The sequence below is a fragment of the Toxorhynchites rutilus genome, chromosome 2 (assembly GCF_029784135.1).
Source record: "Toxorhynchites rutilus septentrionalis strain SRP chromosome 2, ASM2978413v1, whole genome shotgun sequence".
Classification (NCBI taxonomy): Eukaryota; Metazoa; Arthropoda; class Insecta; order Diptera; family Culicidae; genus Toxorhynchites; species Toxorhynchites rutilus.
The window spans coordinates 171,215,580-171,228,698 of record NC_073745.1 but is presented as its reverse complement, the minus strand read 5'-3'; the positions used below and the strand labels follow the sequence as shown (position 1 = coordinate 171,228,698).

Sequence of the window (13,119 nt, the reverse complement as noted above, 5' to 3'; positions counted from 1 at the left end):
AATGTATGGCTCACTAGTGCTGCCAGGATATAATATCAACATCACTGTTATACTGTCAACTGCGAGGGATAGGACTTTCCTGCACCTCACAGTTTCGTGTATTCTTTCCACGCTGAAAAGGTTAGAAAATCATCATTTTACAACCTGCTATGTATATTACGAGGAAAGGATTGTTATAAGTATTGTAACTTTAATTTTTTTCAACTAAGTAAACGATGAATAGGGAGTTTTGTGCTAAAAATACTGCAAATCCTTCTCGTATCGACCCCTACATAATCAATGATATCAGCCAATTTGATATGATATCGATTTCATCGCAATTATTCATAGTATCAATAACCGGTATGCATTATCAAACTTTTCGAAGATTATCTATGACTTTGGTCAAATCGCGTGTTAAGACCTTCGTAAATATACAAAACTCCAACTTTCTTACCATATACTGACGACATTCAATCGCTGAAATGAATCTAAATTGAAATAAAATGGATAATCACCACCGAATCTTGCTTTTCAGTGCGTAAAATAAACAAGCACCCTCACTTTTGTAGTTCTGAGTTCTAATGTAAGTGTCGCATGAGCTGATTCAGCTTTGCGTAAATTCGTCAATAGGGGGCCGATTCCGAACCACTTTTCCTGTGAAACTCGGACCACTTGCAACTCGGCTTCTGATTGATTGATGACACTGGAGAAATAGTTTAGTAAAAGCAGCTACCAAATCTTTAGTAGCCAAAACATTGGTAAAATATACAAATGTTTTGTAAATATTACCAAAATTGCGTAAAAGCGATGTCAGACGCAATGAACGTTCCTACCAGAGATTCGTAGATTTTACTTCATACCATTAGTAACTTTGTTTTTTTTGTCATACCTAACATCTGTGATGTGCGCGCTTTGCAATCGCCATTTCTATTTTGGAGATGAAGCGATTCGGAGGTAAGCATTTTGTTGATGTTACGTTTCATTACATATATACATATTTAATATTATTAACATATGTATTTCTTTTCTTCATAGAGACACGAGAGAACAAAATGCGGATGAAACGTGCTGGTGCTACCGACACTCCCTAAATAATGAAAACTAGAGCGATGCAGCAGGAAGAGGAACGGGAACTTTCCTCGTGTACGCTGCTCATAGAATAAGTTATATATTATTATTATAATGTATTCTAAGTATGTGGAGTTAAATGTAATCAAATAGAATGTTTTCAATTAGAAATAATTATTGAAAAACATTTTAAAATTTTCACTGATATTGCACCAATGTTGGACCAACAAATCGTAGTTTGTTTGACGTTTGTGCCTACCATTTTTCTTTCGTAATATGTACCAATGATTAGTAGGGTAGAAAATGACTAGAGAATTGGTAACATGTACAGAAAAATTCGTCGTATTTACTAACTATTCCTCTCAGTGTGAGGAAAACAATCGAGAAAGATAAATATACAAAAATAGGATTTCCAACATTTTCACAGTGTTGCCAAATATATTCAAAATTGAATAATAGTTGCATTCAAATTTCATTTTAGCGAAAATTTCTATAATGGATTCTTTGTATGCTTTCGTTTTTATTACGTTCGGTGTTCAGTTCCTGAAGAGAGGGAAACATTGCATCGGAATTTCCACCCTATATCTTTTTGTGATTCTCTTGCCATCTACAATAGCAAAATAGCAGCGACCTAGCAGAGATGAACATTCAATTATTTTCCAACCGTAAAGCAGTTAGTAATAAAATTAGTATCAAATAACAAATAACAACCAAGGCAGCAGAAAAAGTATTTAAAATCATATTGGAACCTGAATAAAGCATACATACTAACAAAAAAAACTGAATAAACGCTATGTTATATTTTGGAAATGTATTTTTTATCAATATTTCAGTACTGTTAGTATTTGAACGATATCAAAGTTCAATTATGAAGCCTTATTCCTGTATACACTTCACGGTGAAAACGAAATGAATTGTATCCGCGATGACAACGATACGGTGTCGACATCTGGATACGAAATTAGTTTTTAACAAGTCTAAATACTCGGCCCGAAGACACTTTTAAATTGTTAAAATCTGAATATAATTTTTACTTGGCGTTGTTTATTTACGAAGCACGTCTTTCTTACCGTAACTTGAACTATTTTCTATACACTTTCCGATATTCTCACTAAAACTTATCATTATAATATAAAGTTATCTTCAGATACAATTTTTGTACGAGATTATTTTACCAAATGAAGAAAGCAAAGTTTTTAATTCACATTGAACACTAATTTGATACGGAAAAGCTGATTTTTATTCATAATTTCTATTTGAAAAGGTTCAATTCCACCAGAAAACCCATAATTTTCTTTAACTCTCGCGTAACTTTTGAAAAGGTCCTAAGTAACAAATCACTCATCTCGAGAAAAACGAAGGCAAAGTTTTCAAATTGTTTTTTGAATTTGTTTCAAACACAATTATTTTTTTTACATTCTGCGGTCTGTATAAGTGAGAATCATTTATTTTATATATTTCTATAATTCAAGCTATATACACAATATGCATTGAAAATACGATTAAAACATGAAAAATATCACATAGGACATTTTGATTAATCAAGTTGTACATTGGTCATTTAACTTTTTCTATTTTTACACGATTGGAACGGAGCATTTCAGCATAGTTTAGCTTGCATTTGGAACATTTTATCCAACCAAACATGACGTCATACAAATGATTTCTTATTATGAGTGTTTCACTGTTTTAATCAGACGCTTGACCTTGACAACCAAAACTATAGTCCAAAGTGTCAAAAATATATCAAAACAAAACACATCTGTACATTGGTCGATTTGTTGTTCCGATTCTCATCACTTGCTTGCATCACTTAATGATTCTTTTTTTAATTACTTCTATATTATTCATAACGTCTTTATGTTAAATTTTTGTCTTACTGGTAAGTGCCTTAAGTATAATTCAATGATTGTGTTTAAAAGTTTTTTTTTTGTACATAAACAGTAATACTGAGAGCAAAAAACGATTGAGACGACGTCGTCTTTTCTGCCACCGGAATTGGAGGATGAGCCAGCGCGAGTTTCTAAAAGAGCTTGTGATTGATTATACGTTGACCGAATTATGGACCAACAACTCCATTTCTTAGCATCGCCTGCGTCCATTTTTTGCTAAATTTTGAAGAGATGAACTGGCGGACAGTTATGCTTCCAGCAACAGTGGAATGCTCGCAAGTATTCTCGTCGTGAGTAAGAGTTTGAACACTTCAATGGCAGCTTCGATCTTCAATCGTTTTGAAGAAGGGCAAACGTAGGAATGAGCGAATGAAAAGTAGTTAAGATATTCATTAAATTAAGGCATTTTTTGAAAAATGATACATGTACGTGAGAAATGGATAGTGGACATGGTGGCGTAAGTGAGACAGGGTTGAGGAAGTAGGATATTTCCTTCAACGCGCAGTAACAACAAAAATGTGTTGCAAATCCTTTATGTATGTCAACAAAAAACAGGAAGAGGGTTATATCTATGGTATAACCGCAAGGGTGACGTAGGACTATCGTTGATTTAGAGATCATTTGTATGAAGTTGAATCTGAATTCATTCTGAATGAATGAATATTTGGAGAACTTCGAAAAGGAGAGCGTTACGTTGGAGGCACAAGGTTTTATGCATCCAATATTGGATACGGAAATATCCTACTGATGGGGAAGAATAATCTTCAGAAGCTATCCTGTTGATTGCGATTGATTGAAAAATCACAAAACCTAATGTATTTGGTCACAGTGTTACATGGATAGAAAACATTAAAATAAACTCTTTCATATGAATGTAATTTTAAATTCCCAGAGGAGCTGGCAGATTATTTTCAGTAACGATTAGATATTTCCACATTTTCCTCGATACTGGAAGCCCACCAGTGGTTAATGCTAACTCGATAACCATCTGTTAATAGCACTTGATTGAAACATATTTGGTCACAGTGTTACATGGATAGAAAACATTCAAATAAATTCTTTCACATGAATGTATTCTTAAATTCCTATAGGAACTGGCAGCTTATTTTCCGGATCTTCTCGATCCAAACGGAAAGAATTCCGTGCGTGTATGTGTGTGTGTGTGTGTGTAGCGGCTGCTTCGAGATCTTCCCGGGGAACCGTTTGTAGCATCACTCTCCTCCTGATGGATTCCCTTCTGGCCTAAGGTGCACAAACAGGCTCTTGGTGACACCGTTCATCCGCGCTTTCATGATAAATGAAGAGCTTCACCACAACAACGACAACATGCTCCAATCACTGTTCAATTAGAACTGAGTGGATTTCCGAGCGGCGCTCGCTTATATACCGATTGGTGATTTCAATAGCCTATTTTGAAAGCAAATTTAAGACTATTGAAACAAGTTTTTGGATCAGAAAGTAACAAGTATAGAACGCGTAGACATTTTATCTTTCGAATGAAGTGTTTATCATACCATTTCGTTCAGTTGTTTAGGAGCTATTAACACTCAAAATCTCGGTCTCCGGCGTAACGCTTTCGTTTTCGAAACTTTGATTTTACACCCCGGTATAGAAATGAAAGACGTAGTCCTACGTCAAAAAACATTGAAACAAACTTCCCACCTTCAGGCGGTTTGAAAGCCATATCATACTTACTTTAACAAAATTACGTTCAACAAAAATTTTTAAAAAATCGTTCATTCATAGACAAAAATACCAAACACGTGTTGAAAGCATCGGTTAATAATAAATTAAGAAAATTATAGTATATTTATTTATTTATCGGTTTATTAAAATGGTTCGTGATTGATGATTATAAAACTCAATCTTCCTCATTCTGAGAGTCCATATCCGAATCAAAACCACCTTTTTCCATAACCTTCTTCTTTCTTCCTCAACCGGGAGGTACTAAAGTCTTAAGAAAAGCCTCGTAATACCATTTTTGTGTAACGTATGGTAGGAGTTTCCGAAGATCTTCTATCTTGGCAGTTGGTAGTTGGATTGGAGCTGTTAGTATTGGCTCCAATCTCAAGCTTTCAAGTGAAGTGGATTTTGGGGTTAATAGTTTGATATATTTGGGAGTGGGGTCGGTCACATTGGTTTTAAACATCACTGTTCCAGGCATCTCTGTAGAGCAAGAAAATACTTTGGCTGTCTTGAATTTGAACGGTTCATTGACCGTGCTGCATTTAGGTATGGTGTACCTTTCGTTCAAAACAAGCCAATTCAAAAAACATTGTTGTTCCATTTCTTTTACTATGATTGGATTGGTTCGCTTTATCGATGCAATTAAAATACTCCAATCGTGTGGAGTTTCAATGTTGATTGTTGTCCTTCTTTTCGCTCGTTCGATTGCTGAATGAATCGTGTCACATTCCATATGACTATGCCCGCTAGTCATAAATTTGTGTCGTAAAATGAACTTTCGGCCTTCAGAAGCCATAATTTCAACAAAGTATGCCATAATAAAAAAGAACAATCCGATTATTGTTCTGTCCAGCGCAGCTATCACTATACATATTAACTTCTTGTACATAAGCTGGAAGACTTTTCAAATAGGACCACAAACATGATCCTATTTCACGGGAGCCTCGTTTAGCTCTCGTCTCGTCCCACATGTAGCAAGTGGGTACATTTATATCTACCTGTGTCTCAAATATTGTGAGATTATAGGTATACAGCTGACGGCTGTAAAACGATCGGTCACATGTCAGGTAGGGTGTGGCTAGTTGTTTTTGCAAATCGAACGATATTGTTCTTACAGATGCATCTTCATCCGCTCGTGCTCGATCCTGTCGCTTCTCATGGTACACACTGTTAGCTTCATCATGGTGTGCTTTCTTACGAGCAATAATTTCGTTTCGTTCTGTTTCATATTTTTCTATTCGTAATTCTACGTCGAACGTGTCGCAAGTGTTACAGGTGTCGATTCTGGGTTTTCTGAATTTTAAGTTCATCGAGTTGAAAGCAAGTCTATAGGTATTATAATGTACTGGTATTAGATTATCCATATCACATTGATTTTGATAAAGTTGGTACATTCGACGTATATCCAAGTCAGACGATAGGTACAAGCAGGATGATTTCTCTCGACCATAATGGCTTTCTTCTGATGGGAATGATCTGATGTGGTTTTTGATATAACTGGCATGTTCAACAGTTACTTTTCTACTCGATTGATTATTCATTCTCATATCATCTCTTGCAATACCACTGTCCAAAACGAGCTTATGAGCAAACGTGCGTAGTTTACGATCTGTAAGATCAAGTGTTGTCCGAAACATTTGTTTACAAACTTTAACTGGACCTCCCACACCAGGTAAATTGTAAATCCTCTTTCGAGCGCGGCTTGAAATTAAAACCTATGTAAACGATATAATAAGAAGACTTTATAAATAATTAATTTATGAAAAGTGTGAAAACACGAATGAGAGTATTAGTTGATAGCTTCTACAGAAAGAAAGAAGACAAAACAAATGAGGTTTTTTCAATCCCATAAGAAAATACATTCTGAATTTGTATCATTGTATTCCAGAAGGAACGTAGTGATAACATTTTAACGCTAACTTAGAGTGAAAGGGATGTAAGTAACTTGATCGATTGTTTCTTCATTGACTTTGTTTTTGTTTATCAGTTCAAACACAGTTCCAGCTGTATTTGTCAAAAGATCAGGACCATCTATCATCTATCGGTCAAACTCAAATTGGAAGGTTTTTGCATCTGACTGATCCAAGACAAAGTCGATGAAGAGAGAATCGATTAGGGCACTTACACCCTTTTACTAATTATTATTTCTAATCTGATTAACATTAATGTTTACCATTAAATTTATTGATACCATTGTATCTAAATCTACTCAAGGATTACGTTTAGTTTTATAATGTAGTCAAAAGCGTAAAATTGGTGTGTTTATTTACCTTCGGTCTTACTGTCCTGATAATGGTCATGTGACTTGATATGAATTGATGCTGACCGGATGAAGTCAGTTTGAGAAGATTACTAAGTAACTGCTTTCGGACAGGTTCTGAAAATTTTTCGTAGCATCGCATTCTGCAATGACAAGGTCTTTTCACACGTCTTGCTGGGACAATAATTCCTTTTCCTGTTTCGTGTTGACGTCCTCTTACTTTTCGGCTTTGATTCTCCGCCCGCATTTTAGATTTACTTTTTTCGGCTGCGGTTCTCCATCTACTTCTGGCTCTATCACTTTATCTTCACCTTCGTTATCATGTTCAAATTCTCCGTTATCTTCTCCGTAATCCTGCTCTGTTTCTTCATTTTCCGCATCCGTGTCAGCATCAGATACATTATTCTTAAATTCTTCAAAATATTCATAAATAGTTAAATTATCTAATTTTGTTGCATCGCCATCAGGTATCCAGTCCGGGTCGTTGGCATCATTCGTATAATCTACTTCATATGTGACATTACTCCAATTTCGATCCAAATCTACTGCAATAAACGATGAACCAGTCGGGGGATCAGCTAGAGCAGTAACTTTATCATTTATTAAACGAAAACTGATCGTGGCATATGGCTCAAAACGCCCATGGATTATTTTCGTGGGTTGCGATGAAACCAAAGGCTGATCTTCACTCGTCTCAATATTCTTTTTTCGCAAATCAAGCACTGCTGGAAATCGGCTCGGACCTTTCGAATCGGCTATGGATGATTTATCAATCACCCAATTCAATGGTGTTGGATTTTGGTCCAACGAAAGATTCAAAGCAAATGGGGTAGATGTCAGGATGCGTTGAAACAACAAATTTTCGTCCCATTGCCGGCTGGTGAATGAATCTGTCAAATTATTCATAATAAAGAAAGGTAAATTTTGATATTTTTGTGTCTAAAATGCTCATAACTCACCAATGCTAGCTCTAATTGAATCAATTCGTCTTCGTGTGTAGATTGTGGAACAATTCGATATATCTTCCAGAACGACACGATTGCCACCTGTATTCGTGAGGTTTGTCCAAGGTCCTCGGAATTGGCTTTGCAGACTTTCTTGGTGGTAGCCTATGAAGTGTTTAACTTGATTGATTATCTAATTTTGAGAGCAACAATGTTACATAATTATATCACTAGGATTAGCAATGAAAAATATAAAAAAACAGGAAGTGGGTTATATCTATGGTATAACCGCAAGGGTGACGTAGGACTATCGTTGATTTAGAGATCATTTGTTTGAAGTTGAATCTAAATCCATCCTGAATGAATGAATAAATAAATATTTGGGTGGCTTAAAAAACGAGAGTGTTACGTTGGAGACTCAAGGTTTTATGCATCCAATATTGGATACAAAAAACCTTGTTCTGAAGAATAATCTTCAGAAGCTTTCCTGCTAACTGCACTTGATTGACAAATCACAAAACCAAATGTATGTGGTCGCAGTATTATATGGATAGAAAACATTAAAATAAACTCGCTTGAATGTAATTTTCAATTCCAAGGGGAACTGGCAGATTATTTTTCAGCAACGATCATTTCTTTCCAGGTTTCCTCTCGATAACCAGCAAATGAAAAGAGTTGCGCGCGTGTATGTGTGTGGGTGTGGCGGCTGCTTCTATGTCTTCCCGAGGAACCGTATTTCGATGCTGATACTCTCTTGGTCACGAGAGTATCAGCATCGGCTTTTCTGCGCTCCCTCACAGTTAAAACAAACTGATTGCATTTCAGGTCAGGTCAGGCCAGGTAATGAATCCCTCGATCCCTCGCCGTTCAGCTCGTTCAGTAACGATGTTGAATATCATTTCAGTATGCTTTTCGTGCGTGATTGAATCGAGAGAAGGTGTGGTTTACGATGGCAATTTGGAAGGCAAACTAGAGGAGAATGAACTCTCTGAGTATGAAAATTTCGGCGACTGAGTCGATTGAAAATTATATAATTTTCGCGATACGAAACATTTTCCGTTTTTCATGTTATGCATCCAATATTGGATACGAAAATATCCTACTGATGGGAAAGAATAATCTTCAGAAGCTTTCCAGCTAATTACACTTGATTGAAAAATTACGAAATCATGGTCGCTGTGTTCGCCATATAATTTGAAAACATTAAAATAAACTCTTTCGCATGGATGTATTCTTCAATTCCCAGGGAACTGGCAGATTATTTTTCAGCAACGATTAGATCTTTCCGGAATTTTCTCGATGCTGTATGGCATCCAAACGAAAATTCTCGTTTTAGTTTGGCCTGTAAAAAACTTTTCTAAACTCTAATCCATCAAATTTGGAGCCCTGAAAAGGGCCGTTGATTATATGCTAAGCTAATATAGCACCCTTTCCTTGGATTCGATGGGCCAGCTGAATGTCCTTGGGCATGATGTGACGCGTTTTGCGTGGATAGCACACAAATTGGTATCTTCGAATAAGCCTCCTGCAGCGTCATAACCGCGGAACTTTGGAAGCGCAAGTCTGTTTTGAAGTCCTGAGCAATTCCACGATCCAAAAGCTGCAAAGGTAGCTTGCGGATCAGCAATTCGGTCGACTTCCGATAGCGATGAATTTCACGCAAAGTTCCCGGTCGATAGCGATGTGGCTTCTTCACCTATCCTGCGGCTGGTGCGCTTATCCGAGCTGCTTTCATGTGCCTTACCACTGAAAGACTAACTAGCTATCTGCTTGGTCCCAAACAAACGAGTCGTCACGGTGCGAGAGTAGAGTAAGAAATGAACGAAAGCAAAGGAATCGTCATTTTATAAACCATAAAAGTATAGAATCTAAACCCCACCCTTCGTTGCTTACCCTGAGAGAGAAACGAATAACATCGAAGTAAGTATACAGTAATGTATTTGAATCCGGACACTTTGCGTTACATATAATACCATACCGCAGCCACAACATTTTCTGCATGTTGAATTAATGCGATTGATTAGTAACTATCAAGAAACTATCAGTAACTATATTAGCAACTATTAATCGCATAAATTCAACATGAAAAAAATGTTATGGCTGTGGTATGATATTGAATGTAATGCAAAGTGTCCGGATTCAAAAGCATTACTGTAAAAAAGAGTTAACTCGACTGAATTTTTTTCGGTTCGGCCTGCAAAAACGAAATTAAGAGCCCTCGCCGACTGCAGACTGACTTGTCGACCGATAGTTCGGTCGGCTTCTTAATCAGTACGGAAAAAAAAGTCTGTAGTGTACAGCATAATGCATAGACGTAAGTATGAGCTTCCCCATCTTACATTCCAATAAGATTAATGGGTTTCCAAGTGGGCGCGCTACATACGGATACGAATGATTTCAATAACCTGTTTCGAAGCTATCATTAAGCTATTGAAACAATTTTTCGACTCAATAAATAGCAATCATATAACTCTTGGAAATTTTATCTTTTGTACGAAATGATTATCATACTGTTCCGTTGATCCGAAGCAGAATGAATCACGCTTAAAGAAGGAATGGATTTTTTCTTGGAATTTAGTCAGCAGAAATAATGCCCTTTCCCAACAATTAAAAACGACAAACGGTAAACAGTTTCATCAAAGTGATTTCTTCGATATGGGGATATATTCACTACATCATGTCATATATTTCATATTTTTCATTATGAAATCCATATCCATGGCACCTATCGGTATCGAATTATCATCGACACCACGATTTTCGCTAAATACTCCTTTCAGTTCGGCCTGTAAAAAACTTTTCTGAACTCTAATCCATCAAATTTGGAGCCCTGAAAAGGGCTGTTGATTATATGCTAAGCTAATATAGCACGCTCTCCTCGGATACGATGGGCCAGCTGGATGTCCTTGGGCATGATGTGACGCGTTTTGCATGGATAGCACACAAATTGGTATCTTCTAATAAGCCTCCTGCAGCGTCATAACCGCGGAACTTTGGAAGCGCAAGTCGGTTTTGAAGTCCTGAGCAATTCCACGAACCAAACGCTGCAAAGGTAGCTTGCGGATCAGCAATTCGGTCGACTTCTGATAGCGACGAATTCCATGCGAAGTTCCCGGTCGATAGCGATGTGGCTTCTTCACGCTTCCTGCGGCTGATGCGCTTATCCGAGCTGCTTTCGTGGTGCCTAACCACCGAAGGACTAACGAGCTGTCTGCTTAGTCCCGATGAAACGAGTCCTCACGGTGCGAGAGTAGAGTAAGAAATGAACGAAAGCAAGGGAAGTGTCATTTTATAAAACATAAAAGAATCGAATGTAAAAAATTGTTGAGTAAACATTGTTTGCCAGTGCGCGTAGAGCGGGAATTCCTAAATATTCATTGCACCTCTAATAAATTGCCGAAAGACGTGGTCTTACGTTGATCGCACTTGATTGAAAAAATCCAAAACGAAATGTATTTGGTCGCAGCATTATATGAGTAGAAAGCAAATAATCGCTCGAAAATGACTTGATTTTCGCGATGTAAAACATTTTCCGTTTTTCATGTTATGCATCCAACATTGAATACGAAAATTTCCACTGATGGGGAAAAAATATTCAGAAGCTTTCCTGTTAATTGCGATTGATTGAAAAATAACAAAACCAAATGTATTTGGTTGCAGTGTTATATGGATAGAAAACATTAAAATAAACTATTTCGCATGAATGTATTTTTCAATTCCCAGGGGAACTGGCAGATTATTTTTCAGCAACGAGAATTCCGCGCGTGTATGTGTGTGTGTGTGTGTGTGTGTGTGTGTGGCGGCTGCTCCGATGTTTCAAGCGGAACCGTCGCATCACTCTCCTCCTAATGGATTCCCTTTTGGCCTTAAGTGCACAAACAGGCTCTTGGTGACACCGTTCATCAGCGCTTTCATGATAAACGAAATTAGCTTCACAACAACAGCGACAACATGCTCCAATCGCTGTTCAATCATAACTGAGTGGGTTTACGAGCGGCGCTCGCTTATATACCGATTGGTGATTTCAATAGCCTGTTTTGAAAGCAATTTTAAGACTATTGAAACAAGTTTTTGGATGAAAAAGTAACAAGTATATGACGCGTAGACATTTTATCTTTCAAATGAAGTGTTTATCATACCATTTCGTTCAGTTGTTTAAGAGCTATTAACGCTCAAAATCTCGGTCTCCGGCGTAACGCTTTCGTTCTCGAAACTTTGGTTTTACACCCCGGTATAGAAATGAAAGACGTAGTCCTACGTCAAAACAATTTCAGTAACTTACCATCTACTTTGTTACGGATCTTTTCTTCATTTGATGGATGATCATGTAAAGCGGCATTTGGAACAAAAGTGTTGCTGAGGCCGTGTGAGTAATTGAGTGATAACCGATTGTTCCTGAAGTTTGGTCTTGTAGATATTTGAAAATTATTTTGCGAATAGTCCTGTTGAACTGTGATTGTACGGTTACACCCTAATTGAAAAATTCGTCACAAATTATTTTCACAAACTAATATTATTGTACAACTTATCTGGTTTACCTTCTTTACTATGGTTAAACTGCCTTTCTGCCAGTGGATCCATAATACTTTCATCGTAGAAGTCGTCTGTGGGAGTGCTGTGTTTCAAACTACCATTAACGAAAACTCCCTCAAAGCGTCCCGGAACAAATCTATGAGGAGTTATAGTGGAGTTTGGGAAAGCTGCATCCTGTTGGCTCAGTGTTTCGGCTGCGGCTAGAATAATATATATATATAGGTAGAGTAATGCTTGAGCTGGGCTTATGTACAGTTTGTTGATCGAGAACAAATTTTTATCGTAATGTCCAAAAAAACTAACATTAAACATTGTTCTTATTACTCACCTAGAATCAAATCAACTGCATCTTCAGACATCGCGGAAACGGTATTAATAATCGTATTTCAATCAAGATAATAATAGCACACATCAACTTTTGAAGTGACCGATGTACATAATCACATTGTTTTTGTTTGTTTTGACACTTATGCTGACTGCTGGGAGATATCTTTGAAACGTCTGAAGTACAAAATTGGGATGTTGTGTTTGTTTTGTCACTTCAGACGATCAACGAAGCCAAGCGTCTTATATAACAGTGAAACCTCCGTAATGCGGAATGTTACATTGGACGTTTTGACGTAGGACTACGTCTAACCGGAAGATATAGGGGGTGAAATGGAAATCTAGGCACTGAACAAGTAGGAAAAAATGCAAGATTTGGAACGCTTATAACTCGAGCATTTCTCAATAGATCGCAAAGGTTTTTGCATCA

The 13,119-nt window shown here is 37.1% G+C and overlaps 1 protein-coding gene across 4 annotated transcripts; it reads right to left on the bottom strand.

Moving 5' to 3' along the window:
- Positions 1-1,816: 1,816 nt before the first annotated feature.
- Positions 1,817-12,848, bottom strand: LOC129769426 (uncharacterized). 4 transcript variants are annotated; one of them, XM_055771701.1, is made up of 6 exons: positions 12,694-12,848; positions 12,371-12,565; positions 12,115-12,303; positions 7,848-8,025; positions 6,899-7,778; positions 1,817-6,343 (listed from the first exon to the last, which is right to left on the bottom strand). In XM_055771701.1, the coding sequence occupies exons 5-6, from the start codon at positions 7,133-7,135 to the stop codon at positions 5,429-5,431; spliced, it is 1,152 nt and encodes a 383-aa protein (XP_055627676.1). In that variant the 5' UTR covers positions 7,136-7,778; positions 7,848-8,025; positions 12,115-12,303; positions 12,371-12,565; positions 12,694-12,848; the 3' UTR covers positions 1,817-5,428. The 4 variants fall into 4 exon arrangements, 3 of the variants coding, with proteins under 3 accessions (XP_055627676.1, XP_055627675.1, XP_055627674.1); XR_008741877.1 differs by having other exon boundaries at positions 1,874-6,343; positions 7,848-7,997; positions 12,694-12,846; XM_055771700.1 differs by having other exon boundaries at positions 1,837-7,778; positions 7,848-7,997; positions 12,371-12,559; positions 12,694-12,840.
- Between the last annotated feature and the right edge of the window lie 271 nt (positions 12,849-13,119).